The sequence below is a fragment of the Sceloporus undulatus genome, chromosome 7 (genome assembly GCF_019175285.1).
Source record: "Sceloporus undulatus isolate JIND9_A2432 ecotype Alabama chromosome 7, SceUnd_v1.1, whole genome shotgun sequence".
NCBI lineage: Eukaryota > Metazoa > Chordata > Lepidosauria > Squamata > Phrynosomatidae > Sceloporus > Sceloporus undulatus.
In genome coordinates, this window is record NC_056528.1 from 50757821 (window position 1) to 50778528 (window position 20708).

General features: G+C 45.9%; 1 protein-coding gene across 1 annotated transcript in view; it reads right to left on the reverse strand.

The window, feature by feature from the left end:
- AR (androgen receptor) overlaps window positions 1-20708 on the reverse strand; it is a 127882-nt gene that overhangs the window by 62053 nt on the left and 45121 nt on the right. Inside the window, exon 2 of the mRNA XM_042480045.1 lies at window positions 11934-12085. Coding sequence (XP_042335979.1) covers window positions 11934-12085 — 152 coding nt within the window. The remainder of the gene's footprint in view (window positions 1-11933; window positions 12086-20708) is intronic.

Genomic DNA, 20708 nt, shown 5'->3' on the forward strand with positions numbered 1-20708 from the left:
TATCTATCTATCTATCTATCTATCTATCTATCTATCTATCTATCTATCTATCTCAAACATCCCTGAGCCATTGGAGAGAATATGTGCCCAATTCCTCCAAAGAGCTACAAGGGGAGAGGCTACTTGCCAGCTGGAAATGGCAAACCCAGAGTTGCAATTACAAGAATTTCACACGGAGCCCCCATAAGAGGTATTTTCGTGCTTATAGACAAAAGCCTTGCGTTGGCAGAAGACAACGAGATTAAGTCAAGGGAAACAAAAATATTTCCCCATCATCATCATTCTTCTATTACTTACTGTTTCAAGGATGAGTCACTCTAAGCACTTTAGCATAAACTGATGAGTGCTCAGTTAACCATCATCTCAAACGTACGGAGCTCTAAAAAGGCTCTCATTTCATCTGGAGGGTTCTTTCCTCCTGCTCTTATCTGCATGTTTGGAAAACCTCTCAAGGGCTTGACAGCGGCGAGGCTGTGCTTCTGAATGGTTTAGTCTTTCCACCTCTGCAATTGCAATGAATTACTCCAGGCTTCCACCCAGCAAGAGCCAGGGTCCCAACGTTGCCCTGTTCGCTATTCTCACTCTGAACACTAAACCATGGAGGAAGCGACTGTTTACTGTATTTTCTCAGGAGGGAGAGGCTGGTCTCTTCCAAATCTAGGAGGGCACTGCTGTGGGCATTTGTTGGCCAGGGCTGGGGAGGCAAGGCAAAGGCGACCAAGAAAGGAGCATCGGTTTTGGGTGCATAGGGAAGAAAAGTGCATTTGCCTCCCCTCCAGGAGAGTGACCTTCTTGTTTCTCTTCTGCTTGGCAGCTGCAACCAAGATGGACCACTTCTTGGGTGCTTCGGTTTATAGCAATTTGATACCACTTCACTTGTCACAGTTCCCTCTAACAGAAACATGGAATTTGTAGTTTGGAAAGGGACACACATTGCCATGCTGGAGAGCTCTAGTCTATTCCCTTAAACTATAGCATAAGGACATACCAGAAGGTACTAAGTACCCCCTATTAAACTTCAAATCCCATAATGCTAAAATGAAGCCATGACAATTAAAGTGGGATCAAGGGCTAAGTATGGACACATGTCTCCACATCAGGCAGGCTGCTGTTGTTGTCATCAAAGGCTCACAACCAAATACAAAACAAACTTTGCACTCAACAGCCTTACGTTACCCAATGCTCCCAAGGATCATATTGTTCCTCAATGAGATTCTCACATTTTAAGCATGGCATTGCAAGTAAGTCTTGACACAACACATGGAAGCTCGCTCCCAAAGGCTATTTAATTCAACTAATCCCTTTTAATCCAATTCTACGGGTATCTGAATCTGTTTCACTCCACAGCCCTAAGCAGTAGGAGTTGTGCATGTGTGTGTTTACAATTTCTTATTGGCATTGCAGAAAGTCCCATATGCGCAGCTAAACTCCACCACGGTAACTGGATACTACTTGCAATTATTTGGTCACAAGAACAGCAATGATATGAAATGACAGCAAGCGTCGAAGGGAGTGAAATTGTTTTGTGGCATCTACATTAGGATTCAAAACCAGGACTGGATGTCTCAAGTGAGTCCCAAAAGCATAAAAAGAAAGGATACCAAATTCAATATAGGAGTTGAGTCTTCAACTCTGCAGTGAGGCTAACTGTAATGGAAGCTACATAACAATCCTACAAGGAGAATGACTAGTGTTCCAACTACTACTGGCCTTCTCTGATGTTTCACAACCTGTTGTCGTTGTTGTTGTATGCCTTTGATTATTCCTGTATTACCGCAACCCTAAAGTGAACTTTCTCATATCATCAAGCACCAGATCACAGGTAAGCTGCTTGTTAAGATGAAGTCCTCTTGGCCACTGGTTTCTCTCGCTGGACTGGCAGTTATATTTGGTGTTATTCCTATGAAGGCACTCTGCTCATGCTCAGGTGCATTATCATATCCTAAGGCTTCTTAGCTGTGCTATTCCCAAGTTGACTCTGACTTATGGCAGTACTCTCCTAGGGGCTTATTTGATAAGGTTGCTTCAGAGGAGGTTTGCAATGGCCTTCCTCTTGAGGATGAGAGAGTGGGACTTGCCCAAAGTCACACAGTGGGCTTCCATGGCTGAGTGGGGATTTGAACTCTGGTCTCTTGGAGACCCAGTCCAACACCCAAACCATTATTCCATCATGCTCAAACTGCCCTGTATTCCAAATGAGCGGATTCTCTTATTGCCTGTGAATGGGGTGTGTTGTTTTATTCTTATGGGCCTTCAGACTAACTCTGACTTATAGCGACCCTCTCATAGGATTTTCTTGGCAAGATGTTTTTCCTGGCAGTTGGCCATTGCTTTGCTTGGAGGCTTGGTGATTCGTCGAATGTCACCTAATGGTCTTCCATCGGGATCCCAATTTGCAGTCTCCAAAGCCCTCTTTAAAAAACTGTGCTAACGTCAGGTGATGTTTCACTGAAAACCACCCATCAACAGTTCCCTCAAAAAAGTGGTTGAAAATTGGCCAAGATGGTGGCCGGATGTGAACTGATGGCACTTCCAATGCGCCACAATGAAATGGTGCTGCTCCCAAAGGGATGGATCGGCCACCCTTGTTCTGAGGATGCCTTTTGAAAATCTGTGAGTGGGATTGCTCTTGATTCTTGCTTCAGCTCCCTTCCCCAATTCTTTAAGCAGACGGGGAAGCCTCTGTGATATAGAGTACATCTCAGGGAGGGCAATGAGTAAATGGAGGGCCAAACGTGGCTCACCAAGGCTGTTATGTGGCCCTCAGCCCTGTGAGGCCACCCTTTTAGGGTCAGAAAAATGAGGGTGAGCCACTATCACCTTAAGCTTCTGGAAGGGATGAATCCCCCCTTCAAATAGTTTGCAGGCTTATTCCCTTGACTGTTTCCAACATCAAAATTTTTCCCCATTATCCAAAGCCAGATGTTGGGTCTTGGCCACTTCCATTTGCTTTGCAATCTTTTGGCCGTCCGTGTGGCTCCCCAAGGCAGAAAAACTGGCCCGCGGGTCCATCCAAGTTGCCCACCCCGGTCTAGGAAATGCATTCTCATGCTCCCTAAAAATGACAGAGAGTTGGCTCCGTCAAAAGCTGCAACTTGTGGAGCTCATTTAAAAAAACCGCCAAAGAACTAGGTTGAAGGGAAACAGTTCTGGTTCTCTCTTTAATGGGATCTCTGTAGCCAGAGGTCTAATCTTTTAGCTTCTTCAAGTCAGGGATGACAGGCTCCAAGTGCATGGGAAGGAAAGGAGGAGGCAAGATGGGAGGGGAGCAGCCCAAAACATCTGGAGAGCATCAGGTTGAGGAAGGCTGGACCCAACCGAAGGATCCTTCTCCATCAGAAGAATGTTCTCCTTCTCTCTTTCCCTCTCTTTGCAAGATTTTAGATCTGTCTGAAGTTTGCTGGATGACTAAGTAGACACTGCACACAGGAGGGTCATTTAAGAGGTCCATGTTGCTGGCCACATCTCTCTGGCCACTGTAAGTCTCCATGAGATGGACGGTCACTCTGTCAAAGTGGACCCTTGGAGTCAAGAGTTGTGAAGTCAGGAGCAATTTTGGACGAAGACAGAGTCAACAGAAATGTGTCGACTCTGGCTTCACAATAAAAACCATGATATTAAACATCTAGTTTGTTGCGTATTTACTTCCACCGGAATTTAGGAAAGACTTCTCACCCCGAAATCTTAATCCGATAAATCTACTTTCTCTTCTATTAGTCTATTCAGCCGGATGATTCCCTTGGCAGCAATGGGATGCTGCGTGCTACCATTTCACTACAGCAAATTTTGATATTACTAATTAATACATATTGGCTATTTATGAAAGAGTCAGAATTGGACTGGAGGAAAAAGAGTCAGAGTTGAAGGTTTGGCATCCTGACTCCGCAGCTCCGGTCCAACTTTCTGTCTCAGATTTCGCTTTGTTTTGTTTTTCCCCTCCAAGAAAATGAATGTTATGGGGAACCTTGAACCTTGAACACCGCATGCTGAGAGAATCTAAGGCATTAAGAAGGAAAGAAATAAATTCTTAAATGCATCCAGAGCTGGAAGTGAGGAATTCTGCCCCGAAGCCTGGAGGGATCCCAAGAGCCTGCCTTGACCTATTAGCCACACACAGACAAGAAGCACTGAGTAAAAAGGAGAATGGTTTTGGTGAAGGGACCAAGAATGAAGGAATACAGCGGGGTGGCCACTGCAATAAGTCTGGGGGCCAGTTTTCTGTCTCTGGGACACTGCGGGGGCCACATTGGCTGCCAAATATGCACCAAAGCCAAGAGCAAAAAACAAGAGTCTGGAAGTCTATGCCTGCTTTTTAAAAATTGCCTCTTCTGGGGCTTTCTGGGAAGAAATGTGGATGCTTTGAGGTCCAGAAAAAGGTCTAGAGCACAACTCTGTAGTCAGCTTCTGCCGGAAGGTGACCAGAGAATCATGCTGAATGACCTACAACTACCTAGAGAAGTGTTTTATCTAAGAAGCTCTAGGTCCGTCACCACAACTCTATGGTCAACATCAGCCAGAGGTTGACCATAGATCATGATGAAGGACCTACAAATGTCTAGAGAGGTGTTTTCTCTAGGAATCTCTAGGTCCTCCTCCACAACTCTATGGTCAACTTTTGGAAGAATCACAGCAGAGGACCTAGAGATTCCTAGAGAGAACATATCAATCAAACCCATGACTATTCAAAGCTGCGAAAGTCAACGCCGCAAATGTGGAGGGCTGACTGTCTTTTCTGCAGTAGACGCTGAATGAAATTTGAGGCCTGTTATTTCCCCATAGCTATTTGACAGATCCTTCACAAAAACGAAATCCCCTCTTTCCGCACACACTTCAGACCTAGCTTTGAGCCCCTGAGGTCCTTTTGACAGTCAGACAGTGGCGGGTTCTTTGCCATGTGTGCCTTTGCAAATCACACCACAAAAGCCAGCCTGCAAATGTAATTATCACTATTATTCCAATCACGGCTCATTAGTCGACGCCACAATTAAACTTGTGAAAAGGGTGGTTATGGGGAGATAACTCCAGTCTCTGCTGGGGAGGAAGAGGAGCACCGAGTAGCGCAAACAATGGAAAGTCTGTGAGTGAGGCTGTCACCACAACATTACCAGTGAATGCAACAAGGCAACATCCCCCGCACATCAAATCGCTCCAACATGAAAGCTGCAATAATATTAAGCAGTGGGAACTAGAAGTCATCTAGCATTACCTCTCTACCCAAAATCAAATCTGGTCTGGAGAAGTGAGTTCCCCAAATGGGAGGGCAGTGGGACCCATGAACGGACGCAGGAATGGACCTCAGCCCATCTCCAGGTGGGTCTTGGATCGTCACACTTTATGCTTTGCTGCCATGCCCACAAACATGGCACAACCTTCTGGTGCATGGATGGGAAAAGTGTGGTCCTGGGACAACGTGCGGCTTCTTTTTTTGTGGTCCTCAACATCAGTAGAGCCACTGGAGATAGGAGTTGAGAAAATGCTCCTGCTAGTGGCCGGCTTTCGGACTGCGGTGGCAGTGGCCCACTTTAAGAGCAAGCCATGTGGTCACCACGGTCCAGGACCAATCTCGGCCAGAGTGCCCTTTGGCTGCTCCTCCATGACCCTCTGCTTCACCCCTTACTCTCATCTGAGGTTCTTCCAAGTAAGCCACGAAATGCCTGAACCGTGACCTGGCTGCCTGCTTATAGCATTTTAATTGCTTTAGAAAGGCCCAGCTGGGCAGCTCCTGTGCCCACAATGAGAAGTATATGCTCCAAATTCCTAGGAATGTACGGATGGATCTGAAGACGCTGAATCAATTCTGCTAACAGCACCAGCTGGGTCCCAGGAAGAAATTTCCCTCCTCTTTCTTTAAAAAAGGGGGTAGTTTTGTAATGAAAGAAAGAGAAGAACAAGAACAAATTCTTGAGGTTTTCTCTGACATTTCCTCCTCCCTGGCAATACCCCAGAACTATGGCACCCAAAGGCATTGTGAGATATACGAAATGCTAACCCAAGAGGCACCTATTTGGATGTCACTTAGGTACCAAGCAAACCAATTATGCCTGCTGCAAATAGGGATAATTTGCATTCAGTCCCAAAATGTGTATATTTTATGCACTCGATTTTTGAAGGTGCATGAATCTGGCACGAAGGGTCACTTTTCAGTGAGTAAAAGTGTGCTGAATATTCACAATTAATCTGCTTACACACAAAAGAAGCTTTGCTGGACACACTTCTCTTTTCTGAATGTTTTGTACACATACAATATTCACATACAATATATCCTGGGCAGAGAAAACTAGACCCTCACTGAGAAGCTACTTTACTCCCCATCCCATATACCCAATTTTGGGGGTGCAGGTAATTTTGCAACTGGGTGGACATTCAATCCCGCAATACCCAGCTGCATCCTCAGATGCTGCAACCTCCGCTGTGTAATGCAACATACCCTTTTGCATGCCACCAACCGAACTGCAGCCTGTGCCATTTACTTCTGAATAAACCGGCCAAGGATTGCTGGCATTTCCATACCCAACCGCATGCAAACAAAGAATATCAGATGACAGATCCTAGGGGTATTTTGAGAGGCCCCGGCCTGCCAGCCAAGAAAAATCTTCCTGCGCGCAGCTATGAAGCTGGATAAACCGTGGCAAGCGTTGAAGCTTCAGGGGCTATAATTTAGCCAACGCCAAAAGTCAAGGGAGTGGAAAAAGCATCAACCCACTTCACCCTTCAGATGGAACAGCCATATATCCTCATTTACTTGTTTGCTCAGAAAGACGTTTCAAGACTTCAGCAGGCAGAGTAAAGGATCCAGCGGCTCACAATGAGGGCTCTTGTGTGACGAAGGAGGGCAAGGCTGGCTTTTGGCCATACATTTTTTGGGGGAGAAAAAGACCTCCCAAGGGGCCTTTGGCTGCTTTTTCTGTGATCTGTGGCATGAGCATCTGAAATGACTGAAATGCATGAAAGCTCATGCCACAGATCACGGAAAAAGCTCATGCCACTTGGCAAAGAGGCAGAAGATCTCCACAGCTGGTCAATTCCAATGCCCTATCTATCTATCTATCTATCTATCTATCTATCTATCTATCTATCTGAGGCAGCACCACTGGATTGCAAAGGCTCTACACATCTCTTGGACTATTCCCAGGTGCTGTGACAACATGCTTCAAAAACAGGGCAGGGGATACTTTAAGAAATGCCTCTGTTCCTACTCCTTACTTTAATGTTTCTCTTTCTTTTCTTTTCCCTCTCTTTCACATTTGCACTGAGTTTGCAAGGACTCCATAGGCCTTTGATAAATGGGGACACTTGGAGGGCTCTCATTCACAGGGTCACCCAAAGCCAAAGCTGGCTTGGTGACAATTAATAACAACAAACCATGGTCCTGGCTTTGTAGCTGAGTCCAAGGGCTGGAGGAGGTTTGGATCTGATATAACTTGGCTCTTTTGCCAGCCCTGTCTCTTCTCTGCTTTCTTTTTGGCTCTTTCTCAGCAGATCTCTTGGCAGATCTCCAAGATCATCTGGCAGAAGTCAGAGGGCATTTTTACTATTAGAAATTATTTCTGAGTGATCTTAAACCTCTATAACTGGCGCTTTGCTTGCACTGCCCATCACATACAAATCAGCCACCAAGAATATTTGATGCAAGGACTGGAGCATCCAAACCATGTTTAGTCCCCACTTGATATGCACACATCTATTCTTCATGCAACTGGAGCATCTAAATAGTACTCCTATGAGAAGCCCATAATGGGGGAAAAGTGATATTGAGTGGCCTATGCAATTACAGTTACCCAGACCAATAAATAAAACGAAATCTCCAACACATCAAGGGAAATATTCAAAAAGAACATAAGACTTGAAATGTTGAGTCTGGAAACAATTGGCTTCTGATGATTTGCGTTGGCAACGACAACCCGCTCGACCCCGGCTGATTCTGTGGCAATGCAATGGCCTTTGGCAAATCTGTTCACAGTGGAGTGAGATGAAAGGCCTAACCTAAGGCCACGTGAAAAGCAACGTGGAAAAGGAGGCTGGAGAAGCAGGACTCGGCTGGAGGAAAACAGGGGGAAGGGAGGAGGTGTCTAGCAAGGCCCAAAGGATGGCTGCATTGGCAGCGAGCCCTTGGTGCTCCTGGTTTGCTTATGTCTTAAGAATGCATCCTACACCAAACTACAAGTCCCAGGATCCCACAGGATGCAGCCACGGCAGTCAAAGTAGCATCAGACTACAAATTTGGGGGGATTTCAAATGTCTGTTCTATTATCCGTCCTGATAGAAGTGACCAACTGTGGAGAAACCCGTTTTCAACCTGGGTTCCAATAATGATGAATATTCTTTCAATCCAAAGCCTTTTGGGTGAAATTCATAGGGATTTAGCTTTTCTGATTCTGTCGGAAAATTTGGAAAGATACACAGTGGGCCCTTGGCATCCGCTGCGGGTTGGTTTCAGGATACCAAAATCCGTGGATGCTCAAGTCCCATTAAATACAATGGTGTAGTGAATTGGTCTCATTAAATACAAGTCTCAAGTCTCATTAAATACAATGGTGTAGTGAATTGGTGCAATGGTAACATCAAGGTTTGCTTGTGGACGGTCGAATCTGTGGATGAAGAATCTGTGGAAAAGGGGGACCAACACGTTCTGAAAAGTGTTCAGTGGAATGGGGAGAATTATGAGGCAAGTCAAGGACAACCCATCTGTCCAAAACCAGGGCTGGATGCTGCTTTGCACATCATCCTTGGGGGAGGTACATGCATGCTTCCGTTCTGCGTGTTTGCACAACTCACGCTCCCTCTCTCACTTCTGTGTAACGCTTGAAACAATCTCCATATGGAAACAAATTGCGAACTTCTGCATCTCTTGATCGAACAAGCTTTTTCACACTTGCTAACTAGCCCTGGGTTTTCGGGTAAGAGAAGAGCTTCCCAGGATTCTCCAAATTACCATTACTGTCAGATAGCCCTACGGGTTTTGTCCGTCACGAGGCGTAACCGGCAATTACTCTCTTCTGGGGCTAATTGTTATAAAATTATAGGGCAGAATGTGATTCACAGGAGGAGCCTGGAGGCAACCACACCTGTGCTTCCTGCCTCCAAACCCAACTCAAGCCACTTTTGGCATCCTCTTTCGAGTCCTATGCATGCAGCCACAGCTTGAAACACAGCTTCTTGGTCTGGGTTAAGGCTGGCAATGGTAGTCTTGGAGGAAAAAGTGGGTGACGGAGAGAGATTTTGGGCTGCCATGCCAAGGCTGAGCCACGGAGGTTATATAACTTTGAACACAGCTGAGCCCAGATTTGAGTGGATCTCTCTGTATTATAGTTATAATAGGCTGAGTCTTCCTTATCCAAAGTGGGGAAGACACTGTCTTTGATGGGAGGCTCCTTTTTTGGAGGTTGTTAAACAGAGGCAGGATTCGATGTCCATCTGTTTGGGGTTGTTTTGTATCTTCCTGAATGGCAGAAGGGGGTTGAACTAGATAGCCCTTGGGGTCTCTTCCAACCCCATGATCTTACAATTCTATGAATCCTGGGATATGTAGTCAGGTGTACTTAGATCTGCAGTTTAAGAGCTCTAGTCCATTCCCTTGAACAACAGCACCAGAGGCACTCTCTAGCAGAGGCTTATTAGTAAACCTTCATACTACAAATCCCAGGATACCGTATTCTGGAACAATGGAAGTTGTAATTGTGAAGTACATAGACAATATCGGCGGGGCTTGTGGATAATGCAGAATTCTGGAAGTAACTGGGAATGTAAAAGCAACCCTCAGAGAAATCTCCAATTGTGTTCCCTGCCAAAGCAAGAGGAAAGAGGCAGAAAGATGTGAAAGATCTATTTTGGAAAGCCCTGCAGACATCTACTCTCAGCGGAGAGGCCCAAAACGTAAGGCAGCTGGCCAAACGTCACTCTTCCTGTATCAATATTCCCTCCTCAGCGTTGCAGATCAACGGAGGCTCCTCCGTCTCAGTGATGCTCACGGACCACTGCTACTTCGCTTCTGGGAGCCTTGGGCGCGAGGTCTCCGCCAACATACCTCCAAACCCAATTACGAATACCTGCTGCTATTTCACTTTGGAGTCTGGCAAGTAAATCCAGGTGTGCAAATTGGATGGCAGCTCAGCAAACAGAGAGCGTCGGCAGTTCTGTCGCGGCGTCTATGCCTTATTGCTTGCAATGTTTAAAGAAAAAGTGGGCAAGAAGTCAGTCTGGTGAACTCTTGGTGCCATCCAAATTGGACACAGCAAGAAAATGCCCCTTACTAATTCAGAGTCTGGTTTCCCCCTTTTGCTAAAGATGCGCATACAGCTTACTATTCTTGTAGAGAGAATGAGAGAAGGTTGGCAGAAGACTTGGAAATATCTGACCACCCAATTTGCCTAAGAACACCCAGTGGGTTTCCATGGCTGAGCAGGGATTCGAACCCTGGTCCCAGAGAGTGCGAGTCCAGCATCCAAACCACTCCACTCCACTGGCTCTCTGCAAAACTGGTAAAGTCCAGAACTGTGCCAACTCTTTCTGCATAAGATTGGCTCCTAGATGCCAAACACCTCCAGAAGCTTTCGGACTAAGTGGCTAGGCCACAACCAGAAAAGCTAGCTGTGGCAAGTCAGACATTGGCACATGTCATATGGAACAATGTGAAAAAGCCAGAGCTCAGAAACCCTCCAAGGTGATTGAGAGGAGAAATATATTAGAGGAACAAAATACGTCCGACTCCCAAATGCCAGCTGCCATCGCTTGGTGGACCACGAAGTGCCTCTTTGCTAAATGACACCATAAAAAATGGCAGATGACTTATTAGCGCCAGAAGCTGGTGTCTTTAGCAGATGTTAGTGTTAACAGAAAAATTACGACTGGCGATGGCGAGGTGCTCTCAGGGTTCCCAGACGTCTCCCTTTGATTTATAGCAGCGCTTCTATGATCAAATATATTACGGGCTTCGAATTGCTGGACCTTTTCACTTCCTTGCGAATATAAAGCCAACCATCTTTCTTACCATCCAGCCTAATGGAATTGCCTGTTTCCCTGTAATTTCTAGATGAGGAATAAAAAACGTACTATGTCATAGATCCATACTAAACAACTGACCCAGGAACAGCTGCCAATGGAGAAAGCCATCTTTGGGACTCGGGAAGAAGGACGTTGTGTCCTGGATTTGAAGTGATACAAGAGAAGTGCAATAGTTTTAGGGTTTGGTGAGTGGAAGACCGACCAAATCTAATACGTAGGATAGGAGAAGAGAATGGAGGAACCCTTCCAGTCTTTGATCCCAGCTCTCTTCATTTTCCTTTACTCATTCCATTTCTCCCATGGGAACACCATGGATGGCAAAATGGAGGTGGAAAGTTGCCTCTTTCCAACCTCCTTCAAGCACATTTCTACCCTAGAATATTGGGCAACTGTGGAAATCAGGTTGAAGGCCACTTTGGGAACGACTAGATTTCATTAGAACAAACAATAACACTTGGGAAGGTAGAAGACAGTAGAAAGAGAGGAGATCAGGGGCATCAGTCTGCAGGACACATTTATGGGATTTATACCTGGTGCGGAAGGCAAAGATACAACAGACCACTTTGGAGAAACTTGGTCTCCATTCCTTCTAAACATTTCCAAGCAATCATGGTTATTCCAGTCTCCTTCATCACACCTTTAATTTTTTTTTGGGGGGGGGGGGGAGAAAACCTTTCCACCATCATTATGCAATGATTTATCATTATGCACATATTAAAGAGATGGCATCGAAGTGTTTAAATTACATTTTCAGGGGTAAATCTTCACTGTTCTTTATTTGACTGGATTGAAACTTGAAGGTGCATACATACGCACCTGAAATGGCCTTGTAATTCTTAGTATCCCCCTCACTATTCTTATTGTTATCTCTACTCTTATTCTTTTTTTGCACAGATGCAGATGCAAATAAATGTAAAACAAAACCCAATTACCTTCAGCTGCTCTTTTGAAAAAGACCTTGCAGCTCCCGCAGGTGAGAGCTCCATAATGGCACCCCGAAGCTTCGTCTCCGCAGATCAGGCATGTCTTTTGTGGTGGGAAGTAATAGTCGATGGGCAGAACATGGTCCCTTGCAGACTCCAACCTTCAGAGGCAAGAGAGAGAGAGAGAGAGAGAAAGCATCAGCGAATGAGACCCATCCACAAGGACTCTTGGGCGATGGTCAACACTTTGGAGGAGAGCACAGTTGGTCCTGAGATGGTCCTGGACAGAAGAGGAGAAATCCTCCAGCATCTTCTCTCCAACCCACCAATTCATGCTGCTGCTACCTCCGGTATTTTGGGTCAGTGCTATCCAACTCTGATTCCAGTTTACTGCATGGCCATGGGGACCTATCGTCCCTCATTTGGTGCTGGTCTCCCTCCAATAAGTAATTTAAGCAATGTTCTTCTTGCCGTGAGAAGTTTTCAAAGAGGGCACAGTTTTTAATGACAGGTTGAGTCTGTCTTATCCAAACTGCTTTGGAGCAGAAGTGTTCTGGATTTGGGTTTGCTAAAGATTTTGCATTTCCCTTCACACAGGGAGATACCTTGGAGATGGGACCAAACCAGCGCACATATATCTTTGTTTAAAGAAAGCCTGGCTAATATCCAACATGACCTGGCAGTTTGCCCACCAAAAGACTTCAGGTTCCTCCATTTAACGGGAGCTAAAAATTCAGCCCAAATTTGCAACACAATCTCCCTCCAGTCCATCTGTTCTCTGCAGCACAAAAACCCTCAGGTTTGCAAAGGCTTGTGATGCACACACTTCGACAAAAGAGGGGCTGGGATCACTCAGAGGACTGCATTTCTAAAGATTCAAGGCCAGATTTATCAAGGGACCTTCGCTCCGAATGGGTCAATGCTTGCCAGATGTTCAACATGCCTGCTCTTAAGTTCTCTGGCAAAACCAACTCCTTCACTAACAAACCTGGCTTTGCTTATCATTGGAAACCCTGGGAAATGAGAAATGCAGGTTTCTTCAAAGACGTTAACATGTCAGAGTTTAGTTGTTATGCAACCCAGCTTCCTGTCTCCAGGAATGGTTTTCCAGAAGGTCTGGAACGGGCGCCCATTATTAATCCACAATTAGGTTTGCTTTACAGCAGGATAAATGTGGAAGATACAGCATGGACCTGAAGACTAGGTATAATTCATCGATAATACTTTCATGAGTATCCTGGGAGTTATAGTGCATGCTAAAATCGGCTCAGGACTTGAAGTCTTTTCCAGGATGGAATAACATATCAAGAGGAAACAGTGCAAGGTTAGCCAAGAGGACCAAAAAGGGGGTATTAAAGGAAATCTTTCATCAGTACGGAGTGTGCATTACTGTAACGTTTCAAGAGAAATGGACACAGCTAAAACTACTGTCAAATCTGGAAGGTGATTTAGGACCAGCGAAACCATCTTATTCAGATGCTGAGATACAATATTGTAAACCCAGCTTACATCAGCCAAGATCAGTTATATCAGTGATGTTCAAACTCTGGCCCTCCAGGTGTTTTGTACTTCAGCTCCCAGCATCCCAGGCCATTGGCCAACGTGGCTGAGGCTTCTGGGAGCTGAAGTCCAAAACAGCTGGAGGATCAGAGTTTGGACATCACTGAGCTATATAGTTAAAGCTTATTTAGTCTAACCCTATACCATGCAGGAATACACAACCACAGCACTGCTAAGAGATAACTGATCCAACTTCTGTTTAAAGACCTCCAAAGACAGAGAGTCCATCACCCTCCAAGAGTCAAACAACTCTTATTGTCAAGAAGTTATTCCTAGTGTTTAGCATCATAGAATCGTAGAGTTGGAAGAGACCCCAAGAAGGACCATCCAGTCTGCCATGCAGGAACTCTCAATCAAAGCATCCCCAACAGATGGCCATCCAGCCTCTGTTTAAAGACCTTCACCTCTTAGGTGGAGTCCCTTCTCTTGCAGTTCGAATGCACTGGGTCACGCTACACAATTTAGATTGCCATGATGCCACTTCAGTTGTCATGGCAATATTCTATGGAATCGTGGCATTTGCAATTTAGGGAGCAGCAATGATAGGATGCAACCACCGTACTTTAAAGTGGACTTTTAGCACCACAATTGTGTCGTGTGAATGAGCACCTGGTCTCTGGGATAGCAGAAAACAAACTTGTTTCCTCTTCTCCGTGGCATCCCTTCAGATATTTAAAGATGGCTCCATCATGTCACCTCTCAGTCTTCTCTTCTCCAAGCTAAACATGTCCAGGTCCCCAAGACCTTCCTCACTGAACATGGCAATTGCCCTCCTATAGACATGGATTCAGTTCACCATATGCAAGAGCTAAAACCAAGGTCTCCTTGGCCCCGGTTCAAATGGTCTAACCACTAAACCACACTGCCCACAATGAGTTCATAGATGCCTGCCAAACCTCCCAATGGATGGTTGCACACCTCTTCCCAGAAGCAAGAATAAAGGAAGAGTTCTATGGGTATAAGGAAACAGAAACCACAGTTTTTCAACCTGCGCTTAAGTAACGTTGACGTTTATTTTAATGCTCTGACTTTTAAAAGAAAGGCACAATGGGTCCCTCTTAACATTATGACCCTGGAGTTAAGTCTTTAATCCCTTTTTAAAAATAATGCCCCTTTTGTCAGCAGCATCATGATGTTTATTGATCAACAGAACGGGAATCGGAGATTCCCTTCTGCCTCTTTAACCAAACCGCTGGGACAACTGCAGGCATTTCATTGAGAAGGCAAGCGGCTTAATAGTTCAAGCGCCTGTTTAACTTTGCAAGAAGGAAAAAGACAAATCCATGCAAAGCTTCAAAGATGCGCATAAATGGAGAGGAGCATTGGGAAGAAAAGAATTGAAGCGAGAGACTTTGCAAGGTTAACCACGGTTGCCTTTGCAGAGCCATCTTGCCGTTTTCTGGCAACCAAGAACGGTCAGTCCAACAGCGCAGGTACGTGACGTCGCCTCAAATGAAAGTGGTTTAAACGTTTGGGACTTATTCTACACAAAATTTGCACATTTTCTAAATAACAAAAAATATTTCAACACAGAAATATTAATTCTTGAGCACGAAATGGTGTTTTCTGCTCAAAAAACAACCATGTGCAAATTTTGCACATAATAAATCCCATAGTGCACAAATTCTCATTACTCCAGGATTCTTCTCATCGGGGTTTCTCGACACTCTAAACTATGTTTCCCAAGTATTTCCACATGCCTTTTCCACCCACAGACTGGCCTTAGCAGCTTCCCAGGCTCTTTCCTAGCCTTCCCTGCAAATTGCTGGTCTTTCCTCCTGCTGGGTCCACCATGAAAATTTCATGCTCAGCAGGCACTTGAGTGTGGTGCGTGTGCAAGAGACCCAAGGCTATCCATGAGTCCCTGTCATAGGTAGGATCTGAATGAACATTGGCCTGGCGAGTTGTGCTGCTCCTCATGATGTCCCACAAGTGGTTTACTATGCACACAATCCAATCTTGGAGGTCGGGTGGAGAGAAAGACAGAAAGGCAAGGCAAGGCATGGCACACTATGGCATGGCATGGCATGGCAAGGCAATACATGCCACAGCTATGGAAGAGCAAGACATGGCATGGCATGGCATGGCATGACATGGCATGACATAGCAAGGCAAGACATGGCATAGCTATGGCAAAGCAAAGCAAGGCAAGGCATGGCATGGCAAGGCAAGGCAAGACATGGCATAGCTATGGCAAAGCAAGGCAAGGCAAGGGCATAGCTATGGCAAGGCATGGCATGGCATAGTGTGGCAAGGCTGTCCCTGCCGACAGCTTCCCTGCAAACCAGCTTCAGCTGGCCACCGCTTTTCCAGCACGCCTGCACAACGGCAATGTGAAAAATGCGAGCCAAGTGTCACGGCTGAAGCTTGGCAACCCAGAAGACTGCGATAAGGCAGAGCAAAGCAGACACAACTTGTGTAGGAATGACGTGGGCCAAGAGATTCTTCCCGGGTTCAGGACTGGAAGGTCAAGGTCGGAAATATTCGCAGAGCTTTCGGGAGAGTAAGGGGGGAGAGAGAAACAAACTTTCGGCTGCTCTTTGCTTTGGCGCAAGAGGGGCGATTAGGACGCCCCCCACTGGGTCTCCGAGGGACGCAAAAGCCCCGTGTGAAAATACAGGCATTGTCCAAGTGCCAAGCTCCACGCCAGCCGCCAGGTAATCATTGCTGGGTGTCAAGGGTCCATTTCAGCAATCAGGCCGGCTTTCATGGCAATCTCAGTGGGCCGAGGGCAACCTTGAATGGGAAGAAATTTCAGCCACTCCCTCCTCTCTGTCCTGCCGTTGCTCAGGCTAGAAATTTTCCATCCAAGCAATAAAAGAGAGGGAGAGGGAGGAGGGAGAAGGAGATCCTTTTCATGTGAAGCCAAGTTGCAGAGATCTGTAATTCATCTATTCACGTCAAGTCCGCTTTCCCCCCTTCCCCCCAAAAACACACACATCAGAGAGCAGATCTTTCTCTTGCACTTGGGATCGCTGCAGGAGGTCGAGCAAAAGAAGCCAAACATAACAGGGGAAATGAAAGCTGGTTTTTCCTCCTGTCATGGGAAACTTCCAGGTAGAAGATCTATAGCCGTTCATGGGTTATTATATATGGGTGGGCATTAACGTATAACCGAGCATGCTAATAATGCACCGCAAAGCAAAAGTTCAAGAACATCTCCAGCATCTTCTGTTTAGCAAGGCCATTTTCTTCTTAGCTCTGGGATAGTCAGGAGCATACATACATCACTCAAAATGCCCAGGTAGTCGGGAAAAAGGAGTCCAGAAAGGACGTCATATGGCCTACTACATTCCTTGCCATGTAGTCCCATGGACTACAACTCTGGAGACCTGAGTTTGAATCCTCACTCGGCTGTGGAAACCCACTGGGTGACTTTGGGAAAGTCACACTCTCTCAGCCTCAGAAGAAAGCCATGGAAAGCCTCCGCTCAGCAAATCTTGGCCAAGAAATCCCCTTAGAAGCACCGTAAGTTGGAAATGGCTTGAAAGCACACAACAAGAACAAAACAAGTGCCTTCTAAGCTTGAAACATGACTGTGTGCCACTGAACACAAATCTCGATGCTGCCAAAGAAGATGGTCTGTACAGTGCGCCCTCCCCTTACGCGGGGGTCCGTTCCAGATCCCTCAGCATATGCTGAAGCCCCATAGGAACTAATGGGGCTCGCATCCATGGCATGCAGTGGTGCAGTGGCATGCACGTCCCATTAGTTCTTCCAGGGTGCACGATGGGCTCTTCCAGCGCAGCTTTCAGCATATGCTGAAAGTCGCATATGGCACATCTGCATAAAACGCAGGTGCACTGTAGTTTCATTTATAGGTGACAGAGATATCTTTCCCTATTTTCACAGAATCACAGGATCTTAAGAGATACAGCAATGGCCATCCAGTCCAACCCCCTTGAAAGAATAATACACAACTACAGTACTCTCAAAAGGTGCCGTCCAAACTCTGTTTGAAGACCTCGAATGAAAGGGGGTCCACCACCTTTTAAGGCAGTCCCTTCCACTGTTGGAAAACCCTCACAGTCAAGATGTTCTTCTTCACATTTTGGTGGAATCTCTTTTCCTGCAATTTCAATGCTCTGGTTGGCGTTCTATTCCCTGCAGCTACAGAAAAGAAGCTCACTCACCGAGAGCACCCTTCATCACCCACTATTTGAAATATAAAAACACTCAAGACTATGGGCAGAATCCTGTAGGAGACATACATGCGCACAACCCATGGTTACGTGAACATGTCTTCTTTTGGACAACGTACAGGGAGTTATGTACTAGCCGCATTTGAACCATTTACCCTGAAAGGATGGAAGAGGAAGACGACTCAAGCAACCAAGAAAGGCAGGTTGAACATCAGAGAAACTACTCAGTTCAGTAGGAAGCGGTATAGAAATGTAGCTGCTACGGCTAACTGTGGCCATCCATGAGTGGTCATGCCATTGTAAATGTTGGTATTTACTACCCCATAAATGTTCTCCATAACTGCCCTGCAGAGCATCCAGGTTTATGATGGAAACTTAGGCCCGTTACAGACCACCCAAAAGGGGCGGTCTCGGGCTGCTGCCAGTTGCAGCGCAGAGGAGTCGCAGCAGCCAAACCACGCGACTCTTCCGCACTGCAAAGAAGAAGCGCGAAAATTGCGCTCCTTCCGGCAACCCAGAAGAGACACCACAAGTGCCAAAGCGCGCACTCGCGGCGTCACTTCCGGGTCGCGGCGTGCGGACGCAGAGCATCCGTTACGTCAAAATGGCGGCGGCCGTGTGGAACGGCCACCGCCATTTGTTACGGACTCTGTCCATAACAGGGTAAGGGCATCTGGAAGAGACGCCCCTTTTCCAAAATGGAACGTCCTAAATGTAATGCGCCCAAGCTTTGGTGAAATGGTCATTTTGGGCAGAGAAAGGTATTTCCAGTTCTTCTGGAGTCCACACAAGAATCCAGATGTTGGCTGTCGTTCTAGAGAAGTAGGAAAATAGCTCCTTCTTCCAGGTTCATCTTTCACTGTTGAGGCTCCATTCTCTCTGCCTGGCATCCAACATAACATCACTTCTGAGAGAGATGGAGGTCCAACTGGCAAAGAGACCCTGAGCCTTTGATTCCTCTTCATCGCCAGCGAAAGGCATCTCTCTTCATTATTTTCCCATTTGTGAGAAAAATGACTTTTTCTTTTTTACTGGGCTGACCCTGATTTATCCGCTTTGTGGCTAGATGATTTATTCAGTTTGTGGCTACTGTTGGCTCTTTGGCCAAAGCTAATGGAGACCAATGATGGCCTTTTGCCTTGTAATCTGTTTTTCCAAAAGATTTTTTTCTTCTAAAGATTTTGTTTTCAGATTTTTACCGACAATAAAAAAAGGGTTGCACATACAATGTTTATGCATCCATGTCCTCAACACAAGCAACTGCAAACAATGAATGCATTCTGTTGTCTCCTTTCTCCTGCACAACCTTTCTCTCCTTACATCCTTTCTGCATTCTTACTTAATAAGCAAATAGCTGTGAACAAAAATCAAGGATGGTTTTGAAACCTTAGACAGACAGCCCTCCACATTTGTGGCTTGGACTCTTGCAGGTTTAATTATTCATGGATTTAATTGATACATTCGCTCTAGGGATCTCGAGGTCCTCCAGCGTGACTCTGCTGAAGGCTGACTATAGAGTCGCACTGGAGGACCTAGAGATCCCTAGAGAAAACACTCCTCCAGGCATCTGTATGTCCTCCAGCATGATTCTATGGTCACCTTAGATGTTGACCACAGAGGACTTTGATGAAAATAGAGGTATTTGCAAGGGCTGCTGAGGTTCTGGATAACTTTCTGTGTGACTGGTCACCAACCAAATAAATCTTACTACTACTTTCTGCGTGGTTTTGCAAGTGCGGGCGCTCTGTGTGCCCCTTTTCTGGGCAAAAACCCAACAACTCCAAATCTATGCTGATCCATGCTTTAAAAAATGGGGGGTCTTGGGGGGATTTTGAGGGGTCACAAAAGTGTGGTGCACTTTGTTCACCTGTTTTTCAGATATGTAATGTTTAGGGTTATGAAATATCCTGGGAAAAGGTGAAGTTTGCAGTCTGATGTCATTGTTTTGGAGAGGGATAGGGCTGCCCTGATGATGCAAGGTCTGTCTGCTCTCTCTCTCTCTCTCTCTGTCTTTCATTCTTGCAAGGGTTTCTCTTTTCCCAACCACTTTGTACCAAATCAGCAAACATGCGGCATTATTGTTGCTCTTTGCCAAAACAGCCTTGAGGATGTTTCCAAGCTGATCCTTCCTCACCGGTGTTGCAAAAATGGGAGACCTTGACTTTGGGGGAGAGAAAGACTCTGCCGAGGACCTGGGCCTTCCTACTCTGTGCCTGAGAAATACAGCTTGGGATGTTGCCTGCTGTATGCCTTCAAGTCATTTCCGACTTATGGCGACCCTACGGCTAACCTGGCATGAGGTTTTCTCGCTAGGTTTCTTCAGAGAGGGGATGCCATTGCCATCCTCTGAGGCCAAGAGAGAGTGACTTGCCCAAAGTCACCCGGTGGGTTTCCATGGCTGAGCCGGGATTCGAACCCTGGTCTCTGGAGTCATGGTCCAATGCTCAAAGCACTACACCTGGCCTAAGTAGTAAGGAAAGGGAGGGAACTTCATGGTTGTAGTTCATGCCTTGCTGTAACAATGGCCCCATACAGACAGACCAAAATAAAAGTGCTTCGTGCCACTTTGGAGGTCTGCTGTTTAAATGATGCATGTGTCCTAAGAGTCCGTAAGCCACGCCAAAGCCACGATCGAGTCCTAAGGACTGATGCGCAGCTTTGGTGCAGCTTCCAGACTCTTAGGACGCATGTATCATTTAAACAGCATAACTCCAAAGTGACCCGAAGCAGCTTTATTTTGGCAGTCTGTATGGGGCCAATGAAAGTTTTAATAGATAACATCTTTAACAGATTTGCAGTGCCAATTCCATGTGCAAAAGCAAGCCCAATTAAAATCAAATGGGCTTACTCCCAGGAAACTGAGCATTGAGTAGGCACATCTTTGCATTCTACTCCTAGCCGAGAATTATATATTTTAGTGCTGCATAAATATACAACAACTTAAGATTGGTTCCCATAGTTCTGCAACCAATTGCACAATGGGCACAATGGGCCTTATATTAACTGTTGCATAAGAGTTCTTTAATGTTGATAATATGAGGGAGAGTAATGAAACTCTCAAGCAGAGTAATCAACTGGCAAG